Source organism: Coturnix japonica, chromosome 22 (genome assembly GCF_054131305.1).
Source record: "Coturnix japonica strain WE chromosome 22, WE-NBRP24, whole genome shotgun sequence".
NCBI classification, from domain to species: Eukaryota; Metazoa; Chordata; class Aves; order Galliformes; family Phasianidae; genus Coturnix; species Coturnix japonica.
In genome coordinates, this window is record NC_140684.1 from 8,447,712 (window position 1) to 8,467,396 (window position 19,685).

Genomic DNA, 19,685 nt, shown 5'->3' on the forward strand with positions numbered 1-19,685 from the left:
TCCTGGAGGGGCGGTCGCGCTGTAGGCCCGCCTCAAGGGGCGGGGGGTGTAGGCCGGAGGTGGGGCCTGTTCGGGTTTGAGGGTGGATTTGTGTGGTCAGCAGGTTTTGCACGGCTGCCTGAGGTAACTATGGATGAACCCCACCTTCCTTAAAGCAGGAAAGGAAATAAAGTCGTAATTATGTGATACGGTAAGACAGGGTTATTGGTTTTATTTCCATAGCTTTCACACACAGTATCACAGTCTTGTGCGAGTTGGAAGGGACCTTAGAGATCATCGAGTCCAACCCCCGGGATTCGAGCCTCCTGTGTAGCAGAGCGGCACTTCGACCACTTTCAGACTGTTTGTAACACAAATACCGCATGAATCCATCGCTGTGTAAAGTTCAGGCTCACTACGTTGCTCTTTTCCTTTGGATTTAACTGCAGTGCTCAGCCGGAGCCAAGGTGAGGCAGTAGAACGTTGCAGCTGCATAGAGCACTGCTGGTCGTAAAAGCCTGTCAGTACAGCACACGAGTCACGCTTTGATTTCTTGCCAAATTAAACAGTTGTTATGCTCTTAGGAAGTACCAGCCACTGGATAAGATATAATTTTCCTGGCCAGTGTTAATTCTCCCACTATACATGCAGGGTTACTGCTGATAAGCGCCCAAAGGGCTGGTTGAAAGGCTATTTGTGAGAATTGGTGCGGAGTGCTTGATGACAGATTTTGTGATGTGTTTCTATGCAGAGCAGCCTTCCAAAGCACTGCACTGTCTGCGTTGGCAGTGACTCCTTATGTATCCGCAGTGATTCTGTGGCTTATAGCACAGGTATTTATTATTATTATGATTATATTAGTACAGCATATGGACAGGCATATCTCAGCTGAAAGCTTTGACGACCACCTGTCCCAGATTGATTGTGAACTGTTGGTACTGAAACCCTGAGATCACAACTCAGTTTATCCTGGATGTATCCTGTATCTCCTCATCTCATCTGCAGTCAGAAACTCGTACTCTAATCCCTGCAGGGAAACCAAATCTCAGTGCAAGAGGTTTTTGTCAGGGAGTTGATAAAATGCAGAAGTTGTGGTAAAGAATTGCTGTTTTGCATGCTATGGCTGGTGGCAAGCAAAGGAGTTTTGTTTTGAGTTTGAGCAAGAAGTTGAAACCAGTGAAGTCACCCAAAGTGAGGAGGTAGCTGAAAACAGTGAAGAGCTACAGAGATGAAATGATGAAGGGGGGTGTGAGGTGTCAAACCTGCGAGGCAAGAGAAATAAATGAATGCAACCTCAGGCAATCATGATCACAAAGTACATGTGTACTGTGTATCTGTTACAGGTAAGTCACAAAAAGTTACGTGTATTCTTTGAGGAAGGTGGGGAGAAACGTAGAACATTCAGGTGATTTTGCTTTGAAACCAAACAAGCAACAAACCATAAGCTCAGTTTGCCATTATTTTGTTATTCAGCAGATCTGAAGCTGGGGGCTGAGACCTTAAATTACAGTGTTAAGAAAGAAAAACGCCGAGTCCCTTTGGCTGTTCCCCATCCACACCAGCCCTGCAGACCCAGTTGAAGCTGTCACCTCCTATTGCAGCGTGCTGTTGTTCAGCAGCCACAAGTAGGTCACGTAGCACAGATGGCCTTGCTGCCAGCACAATGTGGAGTCTGCAGTCCCCTTTGAGGCTCTTCCCCGTGCTCTCTCCTTTTCATACTGTTAGTATGGAGAGAGTGGAATGAATTCTGATGCTACCAACCGTTTTATCTTGTGCTCACTGAGGCTGAAAGCGTAAAGCAAAGCTCTACAAATACCAGGAGTGAAAAAAAGTGATAGAACGTAACTGGGAGGGGGCGTGTACCACTTAAAACTTGCTCCTAAATACTATGGCTGAGTTCCCTGCCAGAACAACACCATCTCTGATTTATTTCCTTATCCTCTGCCTCATCCTTCCTCTCTTGTTAGCACCTCCACTATCAGCAGAGCAAGCTAGTGCAGCCTGGGTAAACACAGCCTGACAGCTGCCTGCTCTGTTAGCTGGGTGCTTTTATTTACTAAGTCTAATTGCTCTTTACATTTTTGTGAAGTACCTTCCCCTGCTGTGTGGCTTTTTTTATGTGTTGTCACGTGCAATTATAAGCAGCATGCTGTCTCAATCTGAGCTTAAGCAATTTGTGTTGCTGGAAGTGAGGGACAGACTGCAAAGAAAAAATAGCTGGAAAGACTGAAGGTTGTTGCTATCAGAATACGTGCAGCTATTTCATATAAGCATCTAAAAACACTTCTAAGATTAGAATGAAGTTATCACAGAAGCTTTGTTATGATTTCTGTGTGGGTGCTGAGGAATGTATTGTAATGTGCCCATTGCTTTACACTAGGCTGAAAATGTCATTGAAATATCAATTATTTTTAATTGAAGAGCCTGAGAGAGGACTACGAGGGGACAAAACCAGACGTGTGGTTTCGGCTTCAGTCGGCAGAGGGAGTACAGACACCTGAATACAGTTGCCACGTGTGACAGCTGCTCTGATCCCTCTTTTGTCTGCAGGAAAGGTAACTAATTCCCTTAAGTCCTGAAGGCTCAAAGGCAGCGGTGGGCTACTAACGCTGTGATCTGTGAGGGGTCTGCTTTAAGGTTAAGCCATGAACCGTTGGAAAAGCAGAAGATGGAGGCAGAGCCTGTTACAGCTTTGCTGGGTGGTAACACTGGATAGTTAGAACAGAAACAGGCAGACTGGGTTCACCTGCTCTTTCAACAACAAGCCACTTGGTCTGTTTTCGACATAACACTCGATCTACTGGTATTGGTTGTCCCATGATAAAGGCAAAGCCTGCTGCCATCTGATTAATGTCTGTCAGAAACTTCGAAGGAACTGTGCAATGGAGTTAATATAAAGTGGAGTGTTTTTTAAGTTACAATATTGCTTGACTTTTACTCAGACATTCTGCAGCTGTGATGCAGCATGGTTACCCTGTTCTGCATCCGGCATCTGTATTTCTTTTGTGTTGGTTCCTTATATCAACACTCTGGCAATATTCTGCACTGACTGCCCCTCACTGGCACTGCATGACATCAGGCAGTCCTGTGCTGTTGTGTATTGTCTCTTAAATGCTGAGCAATGCTTGTTCAGTGCCTTTTTTTGGCTGATTGGAACAAACGAATCTTCAATAAAAGTTGTTTGTGTTCAACTTCTTTATGTTAATGATGAAAGGATGATAAGGAAGGTGAGCTGAAAAGAAATGAGTGTAGTTCTGGTGTTATGGTGGAGCAGGGAAAAAGTCCCATTCATTCCAACAAAACAAGGATTTAATTTGGGGTTGTATTTACGGTTTTGTTTGTCTGTTTTGAATTTATTTCCACAGTATCTTACCTGATGCTTGCGCTGGTGGTGAACCATACCCTTATTCCTCCATCCTCCATCCCATAAAGAGCACCTTAAATAGTGATTTATTTTTAATCTAACTCCACTACATGCCGGTATTAATCCATATGATTTACAGCCACCAAGGAAAGCTTCTCATACAAAATGTTGGCATTATTAAATGAATATTGGCTGCCTCTCCCAGGGTGCATTCCTCTGCCACTTCTGATCTTTTGGTCTTGTTTTTCCCTTCCCTTCATTCTGACTGAAGCACTATGGCTTGTTTCTCATTTGCTCAGCCCTGTAGGGGAAATATTCTGAGGGCTAATGTTTGTTAGGTGGTAATTAAGACAATGAAAAATGGATGTTAATGTAAAATGCCACATTCTTTTGTAACTGTCTAGAGATAAACCTTTTCTTGCAGGTGTTCTTTTCAAGAAGGTCTGTTAGAAAGTAACAGACTGCTTCCTTCTTTCCATGCAGATTCCAGAGATCTCCAAGAAGTCCAGGCCTCTCAGAAAGAGCTTCAGTGGCCTGTGCAAAATGATTAGTTCAGAAACAGTCATCCCTGATGGTAAGGATTATGAAACTAGGAACAGCCGGTGCTGTGTCAGTGTTAGGACTGAACTGTGAGGGGAGATGATGGCTATGCCTCTACAATTAGAGTTCACATGACACTGTCTACGATTAGTTGTAGGCAGACGACATTGGATTCACGTCTTTCTTCTCAGGAAAACAAAAGATCGAAGGAGATTTTTTTACTGATATTAAGCCTTGGCTGGGGGCACCTCCCTGTGGGACCCACTTCATTCCCTGCTGCACTGGGTCACCACAGTGACCTCCAGGGTGCAGCTCACTCTTTGTGGTCCCCCTTCCTCCAGTCACAGTAGGGCTGTCAGGAAGGGAGGCTTCAGGCTTCCCTCCTCCACCCCTGCTTCTCATTCAGGATGCCTTGGACACTTGCCAGATTGCAAGCAATTGCCCCCAAGAAGTATTTACTTCCTGTTGGGTGGTTGGTTTTTTTCTTCTTTTTCTTCTTCCTTAGACCCCCAGAGGCCTCAATTTTCATGAATAAAATATGAGCCATACTCCTGGAGCCATGAAGGGAGGGAAGCACTGGCAGCTGGGGTGGCCGCTGCTTTTATTGCTGTGGTTGCTGATGCCTCCTCCCTCCAGTGCAGAGAGGGGAGAGGAAACAACCCCAGGCTTTAGCCTAGTTACTGCACCCAGTATGAATGTGCAGCCTGCAGCTCACACGGAGGCACAGCTCACTGCATGCTGCCTCATTTCAAACAGCCCATAACAGACTAACTTAAATATCTTGGTTCGAGCAAAAATAAACTGTGAATCACTTCACTTCAGAGTGTATCACTGGCTGATGTTCAGTTTTCATTGTGATAACCAGCCTGGTGTTCCCCTTTTTCTCTTTTTTACGCTTGTCCAGATGAATGTGGAGTTCTGCATCCACTTCTCCTCACCCAATCACTTCTCGTTTGTTTTCAGCTGCTTCTACAGTTTATCAAAAACATTTTGCTTTTGCTTTGCTTTTCTACTTTTCTTCCAGCTCCTCCCAACTTTGTATGTTGTTCAGATTTACCAGATATTCTATGAAATTATTAACCATACAGGAAAGCATTTGACCTCTTGGTGACCACTCCTGTGCTCTCCAGTCTGGGAGACAGCCTTGCAGATGAAGAGATGTGACATTGAATACAATGTTCTTTCCCACATGAGTTAGTAACAATGCATAGTGTTACATTCAGTGCGTGCTTACTGAGCTTTGGCAACTGTCTCTTCCCTAACCATCATTTGTCCCAGATATTTCCAGGCTGCTAAGCATTTCATGTAAGTATTGCTTTCAACTATCGGGCTGCCACCAAAGCTGAGAACAGAGGCTGATTCCTGCGCTGTTACTGCTTCCCTTTCTTGATCATTCTCTTAAAATAGTTCCTGAATTCAGTACTTGCATCAGCTGAGAACAGGGCAGTTTCCTAGATATATTTTTAAGTGATAGTTTCCAAGCTTACTCTCAGTTTTAGCTTGAAACTTGGCTTACTGTTAATATTTTGATAGAATTTTTAATTGAATAGCTGAAAACTTCATTTATCCAGGCAACGCACTTGCTGGAAACAAACCCCAAAACAACCTGATATTGCCAATATATAGAAGGCAAAGCTGAAACAGGAAAGTGTGATGTTTTCTCCAAGAGGGAGAGAGCTTTGACCTACAATGTGGCCTTTGCCCATTATATCCACTCGATTCTTCCTTATATGACTCACACGATTATATTTGTGCAGGTTTTATGCATGTTAATAAACACAGCTATACACAAGCTTTATATGTTTGCATATTTAGGACTTATCTATGGTGCTTTGTATATTTTTGTTTCTATATAGTCAAACAGATGATCAGATTAGAACTGGAACCAGCAGAGTGCCTACTGGAAGAGACCAGAAAGCTCTTCAATCAAATATCCCTCCAGAGCACCCCCATATGTTATCATGGGCTCAATGGAAAGAGAGGCAGCCCTGAAACGCCGTATCAAACAGCTATTGAGTTTGTTCAGATAAGTTTCTTTTCAACTGAGAGTTGAGGGCTGTCTCATACTATTTGTTTTTCCTAAATAGAATGAACATAGCTACAGCTGCAATATGATTATCTTAATGACCTCTAATGTATTCTGGCTTTGTCTTCCACACGTTAATTTCTACTTGTTAGCTCCTCAGATTTTCTCCAGCTTCTGAAGATGGTAACACAGTTTGCCTCTTTTCCTTCATTCTTTTTTGTCTTCACAACTAACAAGCTGGCATTTCCCACTGGCCCGATCTGAAGTGCGTACTGTGCATTTGCATTGTCTGAAGTCCTGACTGCAATGCATGCTGGTGTGACCAAGCCCTGACATTTGCAGAGAAGGAAAAAAAAGAAAAGCAGGCCAAGCATTACTCAGTCTGTTTGTGCATGCAGTGGGTCACCCTACTCTGAACAGTGGTGCTTAGTGCTTTTGCTCTGTTTGAAGGGATAGAAAATGTGCTTCTTGTGCCAAGTGCAGTGTAACACAGTTCTATTCAGGAACATCAGGCATAATTACTGTGTCTCCTGTTTCTAAACATCATTCTCGTGTGTCTGTGCCTTCTGTTATGTGCATGTGTGTACTTTATGGGAGCTGCGAGGACTGACAGGTCAGTGGTTGGAGTGCACCCAGCAGGTCAGGGCTCAGTCATCACTTCTGTCATGATTGAAAAGGACTGAGAGGCTGCAGCATTCATTGGGCTCACCTGAGAGGGTTTAGGATGGAGGCAAACACTAAAGCAGGCACCAGGAGCTGCTTTAATGTGTGGTGATCACATTTATTCTGGTCAGCTCCAAGCATTTTACTGATTAGTTCAGCGGAATTGCTCCTCTTTCACTGCTCATGAAGGCAGCTGAGATGAAGGGAGCTTCCATTTTATGGTGGCAATAAAACTAGAAAATAGATTGGAGTGCAATTTTCATGTATTGCTATGAGAAGAGACCAAACATGTTGCATCCACACCCGCAAACGCTGACTCGGGTTTGGATGCAGGGAAGATACCAGGAAGCTCAGCGAGCTGCCAGTTGAAGCAGAGGCGTTGGTGTCGGGTGCGTCGGGTTCTATTTTTGACTTGGACCAAGCATTTCTTTTTGATTCAGCTTTCCCATCTGCAGGATGGAAAATAAGGCTGTTAGCGGGTGGATGGTGGGCACAGTGGGGCTGTGCTGATGGCTGGACGGGTTGATCTGAGTGGCCTTTCCCAGCCCTCCTGATCCCATAGCTCCATATCCCAGCACCGTGTGCTTCCATCCAACATTTCCAGCTCTGGGATTACCAGCAGATGGGTGATGAAGGCCAAGCAGCAGCCATCAGCTCAGCCTTCCCTTCCTACCCGTGAGTGAAGGAGCTCCCACAGGCTGCAGGTGCCTTCAATTCACCTCATTCTCCATTCCCTCTGGCAATTAGTGCTTCTTCCTTTGTTTTTCCCAGGAAGTACCTCCAACTCTTGTTCCTCTCGCACCACTGACAGCTGCTACAACGTGACTTAAGGGAGCCCCTCCCTTCCAAAGCTCCAACCCAGAGCCGTATCTGTGCCGAGCAGAAGGTTAGAACCAGGGTCGGTGTTTTTCTCTCCGCTCTTTAAGGTAGGTCCCTCCGGCTCCCCAGCACAGCCGCTAGGCGGAGCGTGCCCTCCTCCCTTCCACCCTCCCGCTCCGTTTCCGCCGCGGCCGGGGCCCGACAACCAGCGGCGTTTCATTGCGGGGCGGCCCCGGAGCCGCCCCTTTGTTCGCGGGGCGGTGGGGCCGGACTGTGCCCGCAGAGCCCGGCATCCTCCTTCCTCCTCCTCCTCCTCCTTCTTCTTCCTCCCCCTCCTCCAATCATCGCAGCTCCCTCCGGCGCGCAGGGAGTGGCACGGCGGCCGCCCGGCAGGGCTGCGGGAGGTAAGGGGGAACCGCGGGCTGGGGATGGGGGCAGCCCCAACAAAGGATGGATGGATGGATGGATAGATAGATAGATAGATAGATGGATGGATGGATGGATGGATGGGGCTCAGCTCACCGCCGGGGCTGGGCGGTGTCAGCACGGATCGCGGCAGAAGGATGTGTCGCTTTGTAGCATTGTCCTTGGGTCGGGGAGGGAAAGACACCGTCCTCGTTACGCTCTGTATTTCAAGGGCTGCGCTATCCGGGTGGGGCCGTACTGCCGTGCTGAGCCCCCGCTCTGTGCCCACCTGGGAACGGCCCGAGCCGAGCGCTGGGGCGGCGGCCCCGTGTCCCTGCGCAGCTCCGGTGCTGAGCGATGGAGATCGGGGTGGGCGTCAGCATCGAGCGCCGAGCGGGTTGGAGCTTTGCAGCGTGAGGACTGTTTGTCTTTTGTCTCCGGCTGCCGGCTGGGCTGGGTCTCCCCGCTGCCTTTTTGTTCTGATATAAACCCAGCTATCGACGTGGGCTATAGGAGTGGCTGCGGTGGGATTATTTTTGTTTGCAGCAAGGAGATGATGTGCTCCTGCGTGCTGCTGGGGGATGGCAGCATTGATCTCGGACGGACCGAGCGGCTCCTTGGCTGCCTTTGCCTCTTTGCCTCCTGGCCCGTAGCATCGAGCTGGGGCAGAGGCGTGGTGCTGTCTCGGGGTATGCAGCTGCAGTAGAGGAGAGCTGGGAGACAAAGCGCTGTCAGTGCTGTTGCTGCTGCTCTGTCAGCCTCAAAGGGCTGCAAAGCCCGGCTTGGGGACAGAGCATCCTGCTGGAGTGGATGGCAAGTTTCATCGCCGGGGGGGGGGGGCCTAATGTTTTGAGAATGGTTCGGTGCATGGCTATGGATGTTCAGGGTGGATGTACTTGCAGACATGTGGCCAGGTTTGTCGGCCTTGTCCCTTTTCCTGCCCCTGCTGGGCAGTGTTCTCCCACTCAGTGGTGCTTCAGGGCCTTTTCAGCCCCCTGCCCTGCTGGGGAGGGGATTCTTTTCAGCATAACACAGCCCCTTACCTTGGGCTTAACCTGGGTCATTTTAAGAAATGACCTACCTGCTGCTGGAGCCTGTCGGGATGAAGGAGGAGCTGCGTGCTGGCAGAAAGGTGCCAGCAATCCCAGGGCTTCAAAGCACAGCGCTGCCTCAAAGCGCTGCCACCAACTGCTGCAGTATGGCAGAGGCTGCACTGCAACGTTTGTTTCAGGAGCACATGTGTACATGGCATGCCTTCAGTTAAGGGAAAACATGAATGTTCCAGAGTTCTTTTAGGGTAAGCATAGCCTGGGTTGCCTGCTGAGGCCAAGGGCTGTGTCTGCTGCCTGTAGCCCTGGAGGTGCCATAATTTAGTCTATCAAGGAGCATTCCTGATACTCTTCCTCTTTTTCTCTGAGAAGAAACAATGAAGAACTTGGAGGGGTTTCCCAGTGCAGAGGGATGTGTAAGGGTTCGTACCATGCACATCCCTGGCTGGTGATATGGGGAAGGTCAGGGTTTTACCTCCCAAGGTTGCGGGTTTTACTTTGTAAATGCTTTCTCTATCTGTGAAAGTTGAGAGGGAGTGAGTATAACTCATGTTCCTGTCACAATCCTGATGAGAACAAGAGGCGGTCTATAAAGCAGGCTCCAGGTGCATGCTGTCGGTACTGCTTTGCAGAGTGCATGGCAGCATCAATACAGTGAGTTGTAAAGCTCTGGGAGAGCCCAAGTACAGACACTGGGAGCTGAGCATGACTTGTTGCTCACCTACATCAGACATCAGTGTGGGTTTAGCTCAGAGAGAGGCATTTCTGATAAAACAGATCTTACTAATGCCTTGTGACCTGTTCTCCCCTCTGTCTCCCAGGGGAGCACAAGAACAGCCATGGAAGCTGCTGATAAGGGGCAAGCAAATGCTTTTTGCTGCTGTGTTAGATGGCCAGAGATGCCTTCCTGTTCTTGTATCACTGCTTGGTGTGACTGGGAACGTGGAGTCCAGCAGGACTGGGGCCTTGTAACACACTTGGCCTTCTGACACCTAAATCAGAGCTGCTGATAAAGAGGGCAAACTGCTCAGAGTGAGCACTTGGTTGAGCTGTGGTGCAAAATGAGGCAAATCCAGTTCGCTTTATTCATGTTTGGGTTTAACTTCTCACTCTCTCACTGCTGTAGCTAACAGTGGAAAAATGACTTCACTGCATGTGACCGAGTCTGGCACCTCCATGTAATACTTAGTGCTATTCCTGAACAAAAAAACCCAAAGAAACCTCACTTTAACAAAAAAAAGAAAGCAAGATTCCTTCATCAGGCTGAATGGAGACGATTCCCATGACGTAGCATTGTTCTTCGTTTAGTAAATGAGCGGAATGGTGTCCATAAAATAGCTGTGGTCGCTTCAGACAGAGCATAAGCCAAGAAATGCATGTGAAGAAATAGCACTGAGCATTGCTGTGTTTTGCTGTCAGTTCTGGTGCGATGGGATCGAACGTGATGCTGACTTGAATTGGGTGACTTCTTTATTCTGGGGGTTCATGTTCTCAGCTCTAACACTGACTCCCACAGTGACTCCATCTGTGCCTGGTACAGCCAACTGGTTATGTTTAAGAAGTGTTTATACTCAGTCTATCATCAATCAGAATGACTTCCCAGGACTTTTGTGTGCTGATAGAGGTGGGGAATGGTTCATCCCTGCTATGTGATCTTGCAAAAATCCTTTCCATCTCTCTATCAGCTCCTCCCAGGTGCACAGTGTTGTGGCTCTCGCTGCTTTGAGGTCTGAGGATGAGACCATGGGTGTTGAATATCCAGACCTCCAGGTTGATGTGCTTTTAATCCTTCTCACTTGCTCCCCTATGCAGTTTCCTTAAGGAAGATAATGCAAGTAAAAGTGTATTGCTTATCCCACAGCTCTTGGTCGATGGTAATCCAGTTGGATTTTACCGAATAACTTGTGTAGTGCAGGGGAAGCATACGTGGGTATTGGATACACCAAAACGTGGTGAAAGCCCCACGGGATGATCTGAGCCATCTGTCTTTCCTGGGTCCCTTTTCCTGGCTGATCTTTTCTTCCACTGACAAATTCCTCCCCTGTTATTTGTTGCATCATGCTTTGGGAACGCTTGTGTCCGCCAATTAGTGCTGGAAACTTTTCAGCAGCGCTGCCAGGCTGACAGCAGCGGCTTGTTGCAGCAAGCAGTGCTTTCCCAGCCCTGCAAATGCTCCCATTCACAACCTGCAGTCGTATCCCTGCAGCAGAAACTGTCCTGGGTGTTGGGACAAGCCCTGGGAAATGAGGCTTCTCCTGGAAGGTACAGAGAGGCAGCTGTGCCCTGAGATGTGTTTAATGGGCTTCTTAGCCTCGTGTTGGCCTGCTGTGCTGTGTTTGTGATGCTGCCTCTGCTCAGCCCCCTGCATGAAGCCCATCCTGGTGGTGGAAGTGCTCTTAGCTATATTTAGCTGATAGCTATTTGTTTTATAACACTGAGGTCTGTGCAAACTGGAGTAGGTCAGCTTGCAACCTTGAATAAGTACTCCTGTTTCTCTGGACTTCTTCCTCCAAGCTTGTCAACATTGCATGTTGTAGTTGGTGATCAATCCACCAGCCATTACTAATGGAGATTGTAAACCTGAATTCCAGTGAATAACAAATAAGGTGTCAGGGTGAACTTTAATGCTGTATTAAATCAGGGAGATTCCATGAGTTCAGCTCCTTCTTCAGGACTTGTGGCAGGGCTGAGTTATGGCAGCGCTCATTGGGTCCAGTCTGAATTGCTGCGTTATCAGCTCTGTCCCTGTAGGGTGGCAGGGACACCATCTCCATGTGTGTCATTCCTTTCCCACTTGAGCAATGCTGTGTTGCTGTCACACCCCCATTATATCTGCAGGATTCTGTCCCCTCCTCCAGGGCTGAACACCTTGCAGCAGGAACTCCTGCAACACCAGCAAACCCAGAGTGACTCCAGTGGTGTCATTCGCTTCAGGTCTCACTTTGTGGTTTTCAGTTATAGAATGTAGTGGGATGCTCTTGGACGTTTCTCCTTTAGTACCCTTTGTTTTAGCACTAAGTCTCAGAAGGATGAGTCTATCTGAGTGCTTAGAAGTAGTTTTAAAAGGTGTGAAGGCTTTAAATGAAAGGCCTGCAGGCTTTCCCTTTGCATTCTGTGCCAATTGTTACAAATCTTAAGCGAGGAAGTAAACTCGAGGCAGGGTTGTCTTAGATGTTAATCACCTCTGGGAGATGTAAGGAAACTGATGGTAACCATGGAACTTTCTGGCCGAGGATGCTGGTGAGTTCTGCAGCAGCAGCATGGGAGCAGATGGCAGGGGATGCTGTGGCTCTTCCCCATACCTGATGGCAATACAGTGCTTTCATTCCTGCCTGCTTCTCTATGGGAGGAGGAAATGTTTTCTTGGGAGAGGACTCTGACCTTAATTAAGGATGAGAGTTTCTTATTTCCTCTGTGCTTCAATGAAATGGAAGGATTTCATCCTAATCCGACACGTGCTGCAGAAATAGGTTTCTGATTGCTTGTTGGAAGCAGTAACTAATCGGAGAAGTGAGAAGGGATGGGATGATTGCCTGGGATCAGATGGGGCATCAGAAGGAATTAAAAGATAAAACCCCCCCTTTCTTCTCGGCATGAGCTTTTCCCTTTTAGCAGAGCTGCAGTTTGGCTTTATCAGATCATGGTGTTCGTGTATACTGGATTCGTTTCCTGTCCCTTTTGCAGACCAGGCTCAAACCATTTGGTCCTTGGGGTTTCGCTTTCAAGGCGAAATTCTTCTCTTAAACCTCCTTCCCTATCTTTTCAACACATTGCTGTGAGCCTAGTGCACCAAATCTTGCCTGTGGTGTGCAGGGAAGTGGGCAGCAATATAATGACTCTGAGCTTGAGCTTTATTACATGAGCTTCTCAATTTTCTGGGCAGATTGGAGTGCAGAAAAGCTTGAAAGCATGAAGCGAATGCAGCACAAATGCCCAGAAACAAGGAATGAAACAACTTTACATAACTTTAATAGATACTACTACCTTCAGGCCAGTGATGGTTTTGTATAAGGCCTAATAAATGAATACAGCACTGAAAGCTTTTTGCCTTTATCTTTTGTGCTTATTGAAGTGGTGAAGAGCTCCTTCAGGTGGACCTGCTCCTTTTGGAGCTGTAGGGTTTCAGGGATGCATTGAGTTCTGTTTGCAGCATTGGCACTGACCAATGCTGGCTGTGCATGCAGGGGATATGTCCAAACCCAGGTGCTGCTCAGCTCAGCTGTGTGTTGTCTGGTGTCATGGGAAGTTGTTTCTCTTTCCTTCCAGTTCTCCATATGGAGTCGCTGTTATTACATTGTCAGCAGCTGAAGGTGGAATTCCTGGACTTCCCAGGCTTTGTCTTTATTGTGAATGTAGGAATGTCTGAACACAGCCACGCAACTGCATCACTCTATAGCAGCCCTGAAAACGGCTGGAACTCTCTTTGTGTTCCTTCTGCTTGTATGTGTGCTCCTGTAGGGCAATCTGTGTTTAGCACAGAGTCCCTGTGCCTTGCCCAGAGTGCTGTGTTGGGTAAATACTTCTTACATCCAGATCCATCCAGAAGGCAGCACCAGCCACAGGATGGGACTTGGGCCAGCTCAGGCTGCCTGGAAACCTGTTCCCATGTTGCGTGGCTGTTTCATTCAGTATGTGGAGGTGATCAGGTCTTATACCCATGAAAGATTCCTTCTATGGAGTGTGCTGGGTTTGAGGATCTGCTCTGTTGGTATGGCCATCTTGAACGGAATGGTGTTGCACGTGGTGAATGAGTATCCATGTACATAGCTGAGGGCAGGAGGGATGGGTAAAGCAGAGAAACCTGAAGATGAACCTTTTCCAGCCTTGGCAATACAGGTTTCATTTCCAACTCCTCTGCCCTGTTTGAGAAATAACTGAGCTCTCAGCACTACTGTTTCTATGTTTTTGATGTATGCTGTTACAGTGCCTGGCCCTTATTGCAGATACTTCATGTATCCAGTTCTATCACTCCTGGTGAGAGGTACTGTTTGAGTGAACATCTGCATTTAGAGAGCTAAAGCTAAATGAATCTCCTTGAATCTGAGCCCGGGTGACTCAGATTTGGCCGTCCCCTTTCCTGATGGAAAGATGGAGAACAGAATGTTTTGGTCATTTGGAGCAGCTTTCGTGTTGTGCATTCCTGGGATGGTTTTTTGTTGTGGGAACACACAAAGCCATTCATCCTGGTATGACAAGACTGCGGGAAGAATCCAGTGGAGATCTTGAAGACCTTTGTATTCTGCATCATCTTTGAAGAAGAAGGAAAAGAAAATAAGCTGAATTGGCCCCTGAGTGTTTATAGGGGCAGATATTTTTAGATGTATTTTTTTTTGGTGGCTTCTGGGCAGCTCATTCCTGTCTGTCATTGTCACAGTGAAGTGATTTTCCTCATGTTCAGATTCCTGTGTTCCAGTTTGTGCCCATTGCTCTTTGTTCTGTCACTGGGAGCCATTGAGAAGAGCTTGGCCCCATCCATTCAATTCCTGTCCCTTGGATATTGATAAACACTGATCAAATCCCCTCTTCACCTTCTCCAGGCAAACAGCCCCAGGTCTCTCAGCCTTTCCCCATGCAGGAGATGCTCCAGGCCCTCACCATCTTCACACTCTCTCCAGCAGTTCCATCTGCCTTGAACTGAGGAGCCCAGAACTGCACACAGTGCTTCAGATGTGACCTCTCCAGGGCAGAGCAGAGGATCACCTCCCTTGCCCTTGCACCCTAAGTACCATTGACCTTCATGGGTCAATGTCACCATGCTGGCTCATAGTCACTGTATTGGCCACCAGGACACCCATATATATCCCTCTCTGCTCTCTCCCTCCCTGATCTCTTGTTATTCCGGTGTGGGATGGCTGACTTATTGCTGAAACACTCTTTGGTGTCTCAGCATTCCAGGAGATTTCGGGAACAGCTCTGGAATCTTTTCCTTTGGTTTTCTTTTCCCATCTGTGTTCTGCCTGTGGCTCTCCCTGGAGAGTTCCCAACCCTCCCCTCACTCTGTGCTGGGATCCTTACTCACTCCTTAATCACTTCCCATCCCGGCCGTTGCACTTCTCCCCTCGCAGCATCTGTAAGACTTTACTACGTCAGTTCTCTCAAATGATGCACACATGAGGCTGTCTCATCCCATAGCCCAGGCCTGGGTGTCCTCAGCCCCTGGCAGTGCTGCTGTTCCCTTTGCAGTTTGTTCCCATTGTCCCTGTCTCGCTCCATTGCCACCTCTTTCTGCCCACATCCCTGCTCAGTCAGCCAACCGTAGCTTCCTTTTTGCTGATAGTCTCCATTTTTTGATTGTTTTTCTTTACCCGTTCAGAATGTTTTTGCATTTTTTTTCCCTGCAACTGAGTCATTTCCTTTGTTTTTCTTTTCTGTTTTCAATGCCATCAAACTTCTTGCTTTAAAAGTTCTGTACTTAATGCTGCGTAGTTGCATTTGGGTGTCTTATTCCCTTTGCCTACCAGTAATGCGTGGGGGAAGCCTTGTTTTCTCTACCAAGATTGGAGATTTATCATTAATGGAAGGAGCCAAAAGCCCAGTCATGAACATTGACCTCTTTCCTTCCTGTTTGTGTTGGTTTGGAGGAGCTGCCCTGAAGTTGTGTGAATATGGGGATCATGCAATGGGGTCTAGTGCCGTGGGGGTGCAGAGAAGAAAGATCACATCACCTGCCTGACCCTTATGCGGGTGTGACATGAGAGCTGGGCACAGCTTTCTGCAAGCCTGCTCGTGCTCTCCCACCCATTCTCTGTCTTATGTCTCAGCTCTCTGACTTGCTTGTGCTCTTCCCCCTTAGGTCTGTGGCAATGGAAGAAGAGACCCACCATCAAGGTGCCTGAGCGCTGAAAGCAGGACAGCACTTGGAGACACTGGTAGCACCAACCTGAGATACAGAGGCAGCAACCATGCTGAAGCCAAGTGGACTTAAAATCCCTGGCAGGGCAGGGAAGCACTCCAGCCCTGTGGGACGGGCATCAGGGACAGCAGCAGCGACTGTCACCACTGGTACAAAGGAAGGTAAGAACTCCATCAATGGGGGCTTGAGCTGAGCCAAGTGGTGACCAGGTTTAAAGGCAAAGACTCAATGGGGTGAGAAATTGCTCATCTTGTTTTAGTGAGAACCAGGCACTGAAGGTATTTTGTCCCATGCTGATTATCTCAAATTTGTGCGTTTGTTTCAGTGGAATCACTGGAAGCACTGGGATATCAACGGTGATTTGTCTAGACACATGTACATGTCTTACTGTCCATTTATCTATGCCCACAGTATACACAAGTTGTAAAGACTGTTGTATAAGTTATACTTCAAAAGGGCTTCCGTGTTGTTTAGCATTTTTTTCTGGCTGTTTTGACTGCTGTGGTTTTTGTTTTGCTTTGTGAGGTATGTGGAGTCTCTGCATGGAATGCTTCTGCTCGGTGTTGAGCAAATGTGGCCGTGTTTTCTTATCATGTGGCAGGGGCTGTGCTCTGCTCGTGGCCATACATCATCTCTGCTGTTCATTCTTTTAACAATATTGTCAGTTTCAGCTCATCTTTGGTACATGTGCAAGGTTTTGTTTGAAGGGCTGGTGACCAAGTGAGATTATGGGCTGAATAGTACAACACTGTAGGGAATGTAGCATTGCTGTTGTTTCTCAGCTGGAGACTTGACTCTACTGGTTCTTAATATTAGAGTCATTTCTCAATTTAACATCCAAATCAAAGACAATAAAAGCCTCCTTATCTGTGTGTTAGAGGGACGCTCAGGTTGATGAAGGAAATTCTTAGTGTAAGGGTTATGTGTTTATTCTGAAGTTGTTCCCCAGATCCATTTCTGTATTTCCCCCATTTTTTCTCCTTGCTGTGTGTCTGTGGCTGAGAAATGAACTCCTAGGACTCAAAGTGACCGACTACCAGTGACTGCGAATCTCTCAAGGCACAGAGAACTGATAGTTGTGCTTGGTGTGGGGCTGCTTTCAGTTGGGTTTTATCCTAAGAAAAGCTGAGGGGGCAGACCCTGGGCCTTTCTCTTCCCTCTGAGGTTTTGCACAGCAGCATCCCAGCAAACACAGCACGTGTGTTGCAGGATGAAGGAGTCATTGCAGAGAGCAGTGCTGGGGGCTGATGGGACTGCTATGCTGAATGCAGCTCTTGTTTGCTGCAGCCTTTGTGCCTTGTTCAGCTACAGCACTTGGCCAGCATGGGATGCTTAGCAAAGCCAGGGGCAGAGTCATCACTGGGTGGCAGGGCCCAGCTACAGTGTAGGCAGTAATGGGGGAAAAAGAAGTCGCCAAAGCTTGAAATGCAATTGCAAAAGAGAACGACAGATGCAGGGTTAAAATGCAGCGGTGTATGGTCTGTTGGCTCTGAGCTGCCTCCTGCCTTCAGTAACCTGGGGCTGGCTCAGGAAGACCCTGTATGTGGATTGAGTCTTCCAAATGGGTGATGAAGAGAAGGTGTTTGTTCTTCAGTTGCACCTGAGAGTTGTCAGGAAACATTTTGATGCAAATATATGTTGGGAAGCTTCAACTTTTCTTCCTCATGCCTTCCTGTCTTCAAAGTGGTAGGAAATATGCTGTCTTTTCTTAGCCTGGAATATGCAGAGGTGCTTTGATTGCTGCTTTTGCTACTATTACATTCACATTCTTCTGTATAAAGTCAAGAGTCTCTCATCCATCTCTCATCTCTTCCTTTTCCAGGCAGTAGAGATGCACCTTGTTGAGTGCTTCCATGTACTCCTGATAGCTCACATCTTGTATAGCAGAAAATATGATTGATAGAGATGTGAGATGTGTCTGTGTGTGTGTATCTATTCCCAGTTCATGGCTCTGTATCTTTATGAGGACCCCATATGACATAGTTATAGCAGGGGAGGAAAAATAAACATTGCATCATCTCAGTTTTGCCCTGGACACTCTTACTCTGGTCCTGTGGTTTTTTACCACCTCTTTGTCATTGAACTTTACCAGTATGAACATTCACTGCATCTCCTGCCTGACCTGATGCCTGGGGAGGTCTGAGGGCTTTTTGTGGTGTGTTTAAATTGGAGCTAAATGGGTATTTCCACTGAAAGTCAGCAGGAGAGAGGCATCCAACTTGGGCTCTTGGAAAACATCTGCCTCATGAGTGGCGTCCATGGTGACTCTTCCCCCTCCCATTCTCTTCCATAAAGCTGAAACAATGGAAAAAATAGGTTTTACTTTGTTCTGGTGACTGTTTTCCTTAAAACCAGACTGAAAATCCATCTCTAGCTGTGTGAAGACTGGATTTCCCACACGTGTGCTGTCCTATTCTCTGTGCTTCAATTAAAGAACATTACTGCCTTCAACCCTGCCTGTAAACAAAGCAAAAGGTGTGGGACACTCTAAAGGGCTCAATATATCATTTGGATTTCTTTTCCTTAAAAAGCTCATGTATCTTATTTTCTATCCCGTGCCCTCCTGGGAAAAGTCTGCTTTTGCCTGGGCGAAATGGAGAGAGAATGGGAGCTGTGATGAATGGGCCCACACAGCCTCCCAGCTGGTGGAACAGGTGAAGGGAAGGCTGGAGCCAGCTGATGGGAAATGCCCTCTGATGGGAAAGGCTTTTCTCTCGAACCAAGCTGCTGTAGTGCTGCTCTGAGTGCTTTTGTGGGGTTCTTAAATCTCTTCCTCAGTCAAAGAATGTTGGCAGAGGGGAGGTGGAAAAAAGGGAACTATTATATGTAGACAGTGCTAGGCAAGAATGGGGCGCTGCTGGTAGAGGCAGAAAAACCCACACCAGTGTCACTGCCTGCTACATTGAAGTGCATCCAGTCTGAGCCTGGTGTGGATGAGCTGTGCTTTGCTGCTAGCTGTGATGGAGTTGGATGAAGCTACAGTGCTGTAGGTGTAAATGGATGTTCCCCAGGTTTGATCAGCAGTCAGTATACGGACACTGGTGATGCAGGAGGGGGTGATGCCTTGCAGCACGTTACCCCCTGCTCCCATTCTGCTTTTTCTCTTGAACAACGGAGGGACCCTGGGAGCTTCTTTCCCAAGGAGGTGATTTGGTGAATGCCAAGCAATACAAAAGGGCACTGAATCTATCTTGGTTTAATCAGCTTTGCAGATGACATCTACAGATGACTGGGAGTCTGATTTTAATTGTCTTAACCATGAGATGCTCTTAGAGGGATTTGATGTAGTTAATCCTTAAACATTCAGCACACTCACTGCAGAATGAGATGTGAGCACACGCTGAAGGCATACAGAGGTTGGGTGTCCTCCTGCTCCCCATCAGCAGCTCCTTGCAGGACACCATGAAAAGGAAATCTGCTTCCCACAGGTGTCCAGCCTGTGGGGGTTTGACTATAATGAACCAAATCCCATTCAGCTTTTTTGCTTTAATGGATCATTTGAGCATTAGAATGATATAAGAGCAGGCAATGTACATTATGTATCTGGAGAAACCCCTGTGCTCAGAGTCTATGCCAAAACCGGAGCTGAATGAGGCTCTCCCAGTCCCTGTGATTTAACCTTTTTCTCCCCAGTTGGGAAGGATTCAATGAGCTTCATGGTCCTTTCCAGCCTTAATGATGGTTTGATTCGGTTGTTGGCAGTTGGGTCACTCCATGTGGCTGCCCAGGTTGTGTCCTGTGAGTCAGCATCCCAAGCTGCACACACGCAGCATCTTCATTACAATCCTTGCACTATCAGCTCTTGATCCTCTGTCTGGATCCAGTCTGATTGTCAAGTAGTTATTGCTCTTGATGGATCAAGCTGAGCTATTTTCTGGTACTTTCTCTTCTGGAGTTCATTGGCAATGAGCTAATTCCATCACTTTTGAGTGAATGAGCCCATGGCCCTTCTGCACACACCTGCTTGAGCAATGAGCTGCTTGGCTG

General features: G+C 47.3%; 1 protein-coding gene and 1 long non-coding RNA gene across 4 annotated transcripts in view; both read left to right on the plus strand.

The window, feature by feature from the left end:
- The first annotated feature begins 4 nt into the window (after positions 1–4).
- On the plus strand, positions 5–6,447 carry LOC146757413 (uncharacterized). Its single transcript, XR_014936402.1, has 6 exons — positions 5–123; positions 223–446; positions 1,453–1,604; positions 2,401–2,534; positions 3,827–3,917; positions 5,740–6,447. It is a non-coding gene; the product is annotated as an uncharacterized LOC146757413 (long non-coding RNA).
- A 914-nt stretch (positions 6,448–7,361) lies between these two features.
- The window catches only part of CLIP2 (CAP-Gly domain containing linker protein 2), a 44,897-nt gene continuing 32,573 nt past the window's right edge, over positions 7,362–19,685 (plus strand). For 2 of the 3 annotated variants that reach the window (XM_015880546.3, XM_015880550.3), the window contains exons 1-2: positions 7,558–7,795; positions 15,639–15,859. In XM_015880546.3, the coding sequence (XP_015736032.2) occupies positions 15,748–15,859 (112 nt within the window). In that variant the 5' untranslated portion in view covers positions 7,558–7,795; positions 15,639–15,747. Of the gene's footprint in view, positions 7,499–7,557; positions 7,796–15,638; positions 15,860–19,685 lie in introns of those variants that run through there. The other variant, XM_085521740.1, reaches the window with a different exon arrangement.